We start from the raw sequence: 10,322 nt of genomic DNA, 5'->3' as shown, positions 1-10,322 counted from the left end.
AGGACTTGAACCTGGAACTTTGGGGGACCATCGTCTTTGCTCACACGACCATCACCGATCAAGATGCCTCACTCGAGCCAAACTTATAAACACTTAAATATAATCAAGATTTTTGATATATCAATCCATAGAATTTGACATGGAATGGTTTATGAATAATTAAACTTCAACAAAATTTACATATATCTTGATTAATCTAATTATTTAAATGAATTTTTTATTTGAGAAATTTTTTATTATATTAAATAAATTTTATTAAATAGTTAAATAACAATGCTATTGCAAACACTACATTATCATGTTGCAATAATATGTTAAATTTGTAAACTTACCATTCAAGTCTTTCAATATAAGAAATAACACATACCATCGCGAGTCAAGATACCTCACCTGAGCTAAATTTATAAACACTTAAATATAATCAAGATTTTAGATATATCAATCCATAAAATTTGACATAGAATGGTTTATGAATAATTAAACTTCAACAAAATTTATATATATTTTGATTAATCTAATTATTTTATTTTTTATTTTTTTTGAGAATTTTTATTATTATATTAAATAAATTTCAATAAATAGTTAAATAACAATGCTAGTGCAAACACTACATTACCTTATTGCAATAATATGTTAAATTTGTAAACTTTACCATTCACGTCTTTCAATATAAGAAATAAAATTTCATTTTTAACTGATTTGAATATGTGAGAAACACTTTTATGTTTGAACCTTGAGCATATATTGTTAGGAAGAACCTATAAAACATCTACATTCTTGCTAACTATATAAACGAGACAACAATGCTTTGAATAATCTCTCAACAATTGAGTTGTGACAAATTTATTTACAACGATGGCGATGTTCTCAAATATTTTTATTATTACAACAAAAAAACGTAGAGTTAAGTCTCATCTAAAGAGAAAAACATAATTATTAATGATTATGGTGCCACTTAAGGTTTGTTCCATTAACAATCCACTAACATCATCAATTACGATGGCCATGTTCTCAAATATTTTTATTATTACAACCAAACAAACTTAGAGTTTGTGAAAGCTTGTAAGTCTCAATTGAAGAGAAAAACATAATTATTAATGAAAAATTAATATGGTGTCACTTAAGGTTTGTTCCATTAACAATCCACTAACATCATCAATTACACCTATGGCGATGTTCTCAAATATTTTTATTATTACACCCAAAAATCTTAAAGTTTGTGAAAGCTTGCAAGTCTCATCTAAAGAGAAAAGCACAATTATTAATGAAAAAATTAATATGGTGCCACTTAATGTTTATCTATTAACAATCCACTAACATCATCAATTCAAAGGTTTTAATGCACAACAAAAACAATTTTTTATTATTACAACCAAAAAAACGTACAGTGTGTGAAAGCTTGTAAGTCTCATCTAAAGAGAAAAGCACAATTATTAATGAAAAATTAATATGGTGCCACTTAATGTTTGTTCCATTAACAATCCACTAACATCATCAATTCAAAGGTTTTAATGTGCAATAAAAACGAATTTTTATTATTACAACAAAAAAACTTAAAGTTTGTGAAAGCTTGTAAGTCTCATCTAAAGAGAAAAGCACAATTATTAATGAAAAAATTAATATGGTGCCACTTAATGTTTGTTCCATTAACAATCCACTAACATCATCAATTCAAAGGTTTTAATGTACAATAAAAACAAATTAGTATTAGACGTTGGTTGGGTGATAAACCAGCATGGAATGTTTATATCATCGATTCAAAGGTTTTAATGCACAAAAAACAAACTAGTATTAAACGTTGGTTAGGTGATAAATGAGCATGGAATGTGTATATCAATGATTGAGATTTTAATGATAACAACAAATTAGTATTACACGTTGGTTAGGTGATAAACCAACATTGGAAATCTTATATGTATATGCGATGAACCAACATTGGAAATCTTATATGTATATGCGATGAATGATCTTTTTCTTTACCCATTCAAACTTATGTGGTTAAACTCTCATTGAAAATAGTTATTAAATTCTCATTGATAATTAGTGTTACTTAATTGACCATTAAGTCACTCCCATACCATGATTTGTAACCTACCAAATCCCTAACCTATGAGGTCTCATGCACCACGACAACAACTTATGCAAAGGTACGGTTAGCATAAAAGACATTGGACAAACAAAACATGTCAAATAAATAATACGAGACACTAGCACTAGTTGCGTGACCTTTGGTTTCAAACATATCTTAGTAGACAATAATACTTTGCATATCCTTTTCATGGTCTTTAAAGGAGTATAACCCAAAGACAATGCCCATGAAGGTTAGGACCCACTAATGATAAAGTAACAACCCGAGGAATGAGAGACACTAACACTAGCTGCATGGTCAAATAGAGAATGAGACACAACACTAATTGCATGGTGACCTGATGATTTCAAACATTTCCAAGTAGATGATAATATTCTCCATATCCTTTTGTGGGTGTTCAATGCATTATAACTCCAAAACAATGCCAATCAAGGTTGGGACCCACTAATGATTAAGGAAACACTTAATATTGGCAATTCCTATTTCCAACCCCATTGAAACATAAATGCAGCCTGACATGCAAGGGATATAGCAGTTCTCTTGTATTTATGTTTCAATGGGGTTGACTTTGGCATTTTAGCAACAAAGCAACTGTTATTCCCCGCATGTCAGGTTGCATTTATGTTTCAATGGGGTTGGAAATAGGAATTGCCATATATTTCACCATAGCCAAAGATGAACAATGATAGTCACATCCCCACTCGTGGTCAATAATGATGGCTCAAAGGTGCTTGATTATTTATGGTTTATGCCTTTGGTATTGTGCCCTGTAGCCCTTGAAAGCCGTGATGATTGTCTTTCTTATTGTTGTACTCTATACTCTCCTCCATTGTTTTCGATTTAAAAATAATAATCTATTCAAAGGAAAAACAATCTTGTGGAAGAGGATAAATATAGTTATCCTCCTTTGAAAGAGGAAGGGATTTATGTGCTAAGAGTACGGCCACGCCTAGTAGGGTAGTTCGATAGCCTAGCAGAAGCAATATAATGCCAACATAAAACTACACTACACTACCCTAAGCATCAATATGTTTTGCCTTTGTTATAGCTTGGTTCATACGCCAAACAATACCCCTCTAGGCATACAACATTGACTCGACACTAAATCTCATGCAAGTTCATATATAAGATAAACTCTCTCTATCCTGGCCATGCGAAAGCATTATGCAAGTTCATATATAAGATAAACTATATCTAACCTTGGCTATGCAGAAGCTCAATCATTGCTAATCATGGTCAACCTGAAGGACACATCTGGAATGGGGGTAAGGCATGGCGACTAATGATGAAAGAAGGGCATGACCATGCATATAGCTTGACCAATTCCTCCCATTGCATGCCATATACACCACACCACCAATTCCTCCCATTGCATGCCATATACACCACACCGTTTAAGCTACTCCACGCCATTAATACCTGTCGAGAGGATAGGTACAGCGCATTGATCGAAGATATCTAAGGTCACGCAATCTTTAATGCCTGCATGGCGGATAACGAAGAAAGAACGGCATGATCATGCATATCGCTGGCCCAATTCCTCCCATTGGATGCCATATATACCACGCCTTTTAAGTTACTCCACGCCATTAACACCTGTCGAGAGGCTAGGTAGCTTTCACTATAAGTGCTTTCGGCAATGACAGGAAACGTTGCAAAGATCAGGATGGTGGAATCCCTGTGCCTCCGACCAAGTAGATATTAACGGTGCAGCAATGTGAAGCTGTGAAGCAAATCGTTGCAGAAACTACGAGTAGATAATAACAGTGCAGCAATGTGAAGCTGTGAAGCAAATCGTTGCAGAAACTACGAGTAGATAATAACAGTGCAACAATGTGAAGCTGTGAAGCAAATTGTTGCATAAACTACGAGCGCCTCTAAAGCGAAACCGAAGAAGGAAGCACAGACGCTTTAGAAAGAAGCACAGACAGAAAGTGTGGCAGAACTTGCTGGCACTATCAAAGTAAAAGAAAAAAGCACACATACAAAATGTGCCAGAAACTGGTAGTACGTTTTCTTCGCCACAGAAGTCCGCTAAGACTTAGCTGCTCATATTGGATACCTAAAGGCTAAGACTTAGCTGCTCATATTGGAGTAATGGAGTCCTAAAGATGAGTTCACTTTTTTTCAATGGGCTTTCGTCTTAGACAGGAACGGTCTTGCGGACTTGCCTTCTAACATGATTTCTGTTATGATTATGTTAAGTCCTTGTTAGACACACAGTTTGAGAATTCTCAGTTATTTTGTAAACTTAGACGCTCTAGGCCAAGTTCCAATTAATCACTGCTAAGATGGAAGTCAGTAACTTCTTCAAAAAAATAAATAGCCTGCATCAAATTGTTTTGTATGGTATTTAGAAGCCATTGTTTTGTATGGTATTTAGAAGTCATTGTGGGTGAAGAGGCAGGCAATGCATCTGTCGATCGTAAGGGGAGGAAGAAGAATGGAGTTGAGGTACCAAAGGAAGATACTAAAAAAAATCACATGTGAGAAAGACTAACGAGAGACAGAAGGCAATGCATATGTGCACAAGCCAGTTGAGGCAGAGAAGGTAGATACCCAAAGGAAGACGTGAATAAGAGCAAGGGGAACAAGAAGAGTACTGAGAAGATAAACCGACAAGAAAGGATGCACAAATAGGTCCAGAACAGTATGATCAATTCTGTGCTGTAAGGGACGCTTCTCTCAAGGAGCTGAAGGATGTTATTCAGAGGATCTTCAAAGACACGCAATCAGAGGTCAGTGCTATGCTGCAGGGTTGTCTCCATTAACACTGATATGTTCATTTTCGTCTATCAAGTGATGTGATGCTTACCGGTTAAAACTGGACAAAAGTGCTTCCTTTGCTTGGTAAATCTCTTATGTCCTTGTCCTAATAGGCCTCTTGGAGGAACATATGCCTCCAAAATATCTTTCATACTGTGACAATCTTCTCATTGTTGCTATAGAAAAGTGGAGAACTTCCAGAGTCTTCATTTTGTTATAGTTACCTAATTTCTAGGTGGACTTTCTTATTTTGCATTTCTGTTGGACAGTTCAGTGCTGAAAGGGACGCTGTTCTCAAGGAGCTGAAGGATGCTATTCAGAAGATCTTCAAGGACATGCAATCAGAGGTCAGGGCTATGCTGCAGAGTTGTCTCCATCAACACTGATATGTTCATTTTCGTCTCGTCTATAAAGCGATGTGATGTTTACTGGTTAAAACTGGACAAAAGAGCTTCCACTACTTGGTAAATCCCTATGTCCGTGTCCTAATAGGCCTCTTGGAGAAACGCGTACCTCCACAATATCTTCCATACCGTCACAATCTTTTGATTGTTGTTACAGAAAATTGGAGAACTTCCATAGTCTTGATTTTGTTATAGTTATCTAATTTCTAGGTGTACTTTCTTATTTTGCATTTTTGTTGGACAGTTATGTGCCGAAAGGGACGCTGAAAGGGGTCCTCTCAAGGAGCTGAAGGATGTTATTTAGAAGACTTTCAAGAGCATGCAATTAGAGGTCAGGGCTATGCTGCAGTCTTGTTTCCATTAAGACTGATATGTTCATTTTCGTCTACCAAGCGATGTGATACTTACTGGTGAAAAATGGACAAAAGTGCTTCCACTGCTTAGTAAATCCTTTTTGTCCGTCCTAATAGCCCTCCTACCTAATAGGCCTCCTAGTGGAACACGAGCCTCCAAAATATCTTCCATACTGTGACAATGTTCCGAGTGTTGTTACAGGAAAGTGGAGAACTTCCAGAGTCTTGATTTTGTTATAGTTATCAAATTTCTAGTTGGACTTACTCAAACTATTTTTTGAGCATCTTTCTTCTCTACCTCAACTCCATTCTTCTTCCCTATGCTCTTCACCCCACAATTGCTTCCAATGCCATACAAAGCAGCTAGATGCGGGCTATTTATTTTTTGAAAGCTATATTTATTGACCATCATCTTAGCCGTGATTGACTGGAACTTGGCCCTAGCGCGTCTAAATTCTTAAACTGTATGTCCAACATGGGCTTAACATAATCATACACAGGAACCATGATAGAAGGAAAGTTCACAAATCTGTTCCTCTCTCAGAGAAACAAAAGCCCATTGAAGAACGTGAGCTCATTTTCAGGACTCCAGTACTGATCAGCTTTCTTAGCAGACTTCTGTGGCGTAGAAGGGGTACAAATAGTTTCTGCCACATTTGGTATCTGAGCTTTCTTATTTAGTTTCTGCCACATTTTGTGTCTGAGCTTTCTTATTTAGTTTGATGGTGCTAGCAAGTTCTGGCACACTTTCTTTCTGTGATTCCTTCTTCGCTTTGGAGGTGCTCGTAATTTCTGCAACAATCGTTTCAAAACTTCACATTGTTGTCCTGTTATTATCTTCTTGGTCAGAGGTTCAGGGATCCATCATTTGCCTGCTCTTTGCGGCGTTTCTTCGCATTACCCCATCCGCCGAAATCACTTTTACTACTGAAAGCCGATGGGATTACCGATGGCTGCTTCTGCTGCTGTGAGTTTGTAAGTTTTTTCAAATTCAAAAATGAGCGCAGCAGTGAACAGGGTAGAGATGAGGCATCAAAGATTGCGTGACCTTACGTCTCTTCAATCAAATTGTTAACGGCTCGGTGTATATGGCATGCAATGGGAGGAATTGAACAAACTAGATGCATGGTCATGCCCTTTCATCGTTATACGCCACGCCTCACCTCCATTCAGGATGCATCTCCATTCATGATGTAGAGATGTACTTTAGTTGACCATGTAGATGCCCACTTAGGAATGACTGGGCTTCTGCATGGCAAATAATATTCGTCATATTATACATGATTGGTCAAACTTTCTGAAAAGGAATGCTCAATATATGTGCTAAAATGCTAATCCCTTATGTTGTGGGATTGTTTGACGCAACGAGGTCTAGAGGCTTTGGTATATTGTTATTTACTAGGGATGTGCCAAAACCTATGGGATTTGGATGCGAGAGTAAATAGTTGTACGTTTTGAAATGAGATCTTGTTGATGTAGTTCATTTCCCTAATTTAGGGAAACTACCTTATGCCGAAGGCAACAAAATGAAGTATGTTTGCCACATGTTTGACAAATTGTCTCACTAGATATTGTTTGAATGGATCTCAATATTATAAGATATAATTTCGGAAAAACTAGTATTACAGCCATGGAATTTAATGAAATAATGTTTTCATCAATTGCTCAGCTTCAATCATGTCATTCCAAACACGTCTTAATTTGGTTTCTTATATTGAACTGATTTATCCGCTAATATGAAGAACAATTTCACCAATTTAATAACATTTCAAGAAATTAGAGATAAGTCATCAAAAAATTAGAAATAAGCCATCCCCACACAAATCAAAGTTCTATTCATAATTATTAATGCCTAAAAAGTAAAAACATTTAATTCGAAAAATAAAACGTGGGAGAATTATTATTGGTTTTGATATGTTAAACCACAATTATGTATAGGATATAAATGAATACTCATTTTTTTTCCCGTTTTAATTTTCTGTAAGCTTCCACGTATAGGGATTTTGAACCAAGAATTTTGATTGTAACATTGCAAGGGTTCTCTAGTTATAGATAAAAAAACAATGACTTTGTACAAAAGAAGGCATAACAACGATTTTAAGAGGATCTTCATCAAACGAGGAAGAATGAAATTCGATCAATTGCAAAAAGCATAATTATTTTCATGCATATCCCCAACCTTACGAGGACACTTATTTTTCTCTGGGCACTGAAGCCAATGAATACTCTTATTGATCCTACAGTGAAAAAGAATGGTGCCTCCATTGATTACATATGGAATTTAGGGGTTCTTTTCCTGCCATTTTTTTTGCAAATTATAGTACATGATTCTTTGTTCATTGCTTTGTTTGGCGCATGAGCATGTAATCATCTAGACCCTGCGTAAACAAAGATGTCATTTGGCAAGCAAAGTTAGAGATGAGGCTTGGAAAGAGACTACTCGTTTTGACCTTGGCAGCTTAACAGCTAACAGTTGATTCTGCTCATGGCAGCTGACAAATTTATAATCACCCAGATTTCACTATTTTCTCCCATATCTTTATCTCTACAAAATTTATCCTTTTTGACTACATCTCTACATAAGGAAACCAAATTGCAAGTCATTATACCTTGTCTCGGTACGAATTATAGACTGGTTCTGTAACAGGTTCCACAATTCTCTCCTCACCTGCAAAGAGTATTATGTAAGTCTTGGATTTTCCAGACATAAATTATACAATTCTCTTGGAAGAAGTCAAGAAAATAATAAGCGATACAGATCTGATACGGGATGAAGACTTACATGTATTTTGAAACGGTGGACTCATAAAAGTATCCATACTTGATGAAAAAAATGTATGACCAGAAAAACTCCCTGAAAAGGGCAATTGATATATCGTCTTCTGAATATCCACATAAATTGAATTTCAACTTCCAAACAAATTCAAATATTCAGAAAAGATGCCATACCTTGGTTATTTGGAAACTCTGTATTTGACCCTGCTGTCCTGCGAGTCATGGAGAACTGCTCAGTAGGTCCTGGCAACTTTTCTAAACTTCCCATGTGTAAAAAGCCATTCCCATCCAGACCACCTACATTACAGGTAGTGAATGGTGCACCCAGTGGCATTGGTGGGTTAGAGGAGAACGCTTCAATACTAGGCACTGCAGAAGCTTGATTGAAACTCATGTTTCTCATGGATGAGGCATCCAGTGAGGATGGTTGCATGAACGCAGGCACTTCCATGGCCCTTTCAACCTGACTGCTGTAAACAATTGGGTCAGTTTTCAATTGGTAGCTTCAAATCGTTGAATCACAGAAACATGTACATAATAACGAGAACATAATCTAGCTTTGAGATCTTACTTTCCAAAATCGTCACGTGAGAAATGTGTGATCTGTGGTGTAAGCTGAGTAGAGAACCCACTAGAGACAACATAATGTTGCTTGCTTGTTTGGAGCTGTGGTTGTTGAATATCTGGTAAGTATGAGTACACGATATTTCAATAAGATTCTCAACACAGTGGTTGCTATGTCATTAAAATTTTGTGAAAAATAACTGAGTGCAGCAACTAAACAATTTTGAAAAGCTAGTTCCATGCCAAATCCTGGTTGCACGCATCAAATGCTTTACAAAATTCATCTGTTCAAGCATGGAAAAATTGAACATAATTAAAGATGGTTAAGTACTTACTAAGCTCAAGTCTTTGTGCATCTACTTTGAAAACAAATAAAGATAGGATATTGGTTGGTTACCTAGTGCCCTTTCCATCACTATGAGCTGGTGTTGTTGCTCAAGCAAACGGTTGAATAACAATATCTGCTCTTTTACTCTCAACCATATGTAGTAATTCCTGAAAAATTCATGATTTTCCCTCTCGAGCCTTTGCCACACTGTAAAATTCAATAACAAATTTCATGTCAAGTTTAATGACACAAGCAGAACATTGAAGTTTCAACATAGTTGAATCTGATTCAGAGAAGCATGACATGGATTTCCTTCACCTCTTGTGTATAACAGGTCCTGTCCTAATGTTGCTTGAGCTTTCTGGAGATAAACTCTAATTTTTTTTAAATGTTAAACATTTCAAGTGGGCATTCCACTCATCATTAGGAACAAATAAAGCATAAATAAAAAAGTGCTAAAATTAAGATTAATATTTAATATTTATAGGTTAAAGCTTAAAATTAACCATTGTGGAAAATAGTTGCAACTCTTTTTGACACCAGTTAATTTTTCCTTTCTATATTATTTGTCCCTGATGATTAGTGAACTGTCCACCTGAAACATTGGATGTTTCAAAGACTTTTACACAGTTGATCTCTAGAAAGCTCAAGCAACATTGAGACTAACTGTAAAAACCTACATACTCAGGTCCTGTTCTGCTGAAACCGAGTGCATTGCAGTGGAGAAAAACATAAATATTCCATATGGTACATTGAAAGATAGAAGTTCCAAAGATGGCTAAAAAGTTCAACAACGAACACTTGCCTAGTTGTGACCTGTTACTGATAATCAATATTCAGGTAGATCCTCAAGATGTGAGACAAGCTTGAAAATGTTGAAGTGCTTGGCAGGTATTCAAATCTTAAGAGGAGTGTATTCAACCTATGGACCAATTCTATAGATCCTAAATATTTTTCAAAGGTTGAATGTTGAAGTGCTTGGCAAGTAATAAAATCTTAAGAGGAGTGTATTCAAATTTCAACCTGTGGACCAATTCTATATA

General features: G+C 36.0%; 1 protein-coding gene and 1 long non-coding RNA gene across 6 annotated transcripts in view; one reads left to right on the top strand and one right to left on the bottom strand.

The window, feature by feature from the left end:
- Positions 1-3,473: 3,473 nt before the first annotated feature.
- LOC149260725 (uncharacterized) lies at positions 3,474-5,594 on the top strand. Its single transcript, XR_016258313.1, has 3 exons — positions 3,474-4,939; positions 5,125-5,319; positions 5,504-5,594. It is a non-coding gene; the product is annotated as an uncharacterized LOC149260725 (long non-coding RNA).
- A 2,113-nt stretch (positions 5,595-7,707) lies between these two features.
- LOC149260724 (uncharacterized) overlaps positions 7,708-10,322 on the bottom strand; it is a 108,035-nt gene continuing 105,420 nt past the window's right edge. For 4 of the 5 annotated variants that reach the window (XM_089420997.1, XM_089420998.1, XM_089420993.1 and 1 more), the window contains exons 6-11: positions 9,349-9,486; positions 8,959-9,070; positions 8,562-8,857; positions 8,395-8,466; positions 8,222-8,280; positions 7,708-7,990 (exon numbers count right to left, since the gene is read on the bottom strand). In XM_089420997.1, the coding sequence (XP_089277123.1) occupies positions 7,949-7,990; positions 8,222-8,280; positions 8,395-8,466; positions 8,562-8,857; positions 8,959-9,070; positions 9,349-9,486 (719 nt within the window). In that variant the 3' untranslated portion in view covers positions 7,708-7,948. The remainder of the gene's footprint in view (positions 7,991-8,221; positions 8,281-8,394; positions 8,467-8,561; positions 8,858-8,958; positions 9,071-9,348; positions 9,487-10,322) is intronic. The other variant, XM_089420999.1, reaches the window with a different exon arrangement.

This window comes from Pinus tabuliformis, chromosome 6, assembly GCF_031772625.1.
Source record: "Pinus tabuliformis cultivar Carrire ecotype Pingquan chromosome 6, CPIR1, whole genome shotgun sequence".
NCBI classification, from domain to species: domain Eukaryota; kingdom Viridiplantae; phylum Streptophyta; class Pinopsida; order Pinales; family Pinaceae; genus Pinus; species Pinus tabuliformis.
This window is presented reverse-complemented; position numbering and strand designations above follow the sequence as displayed.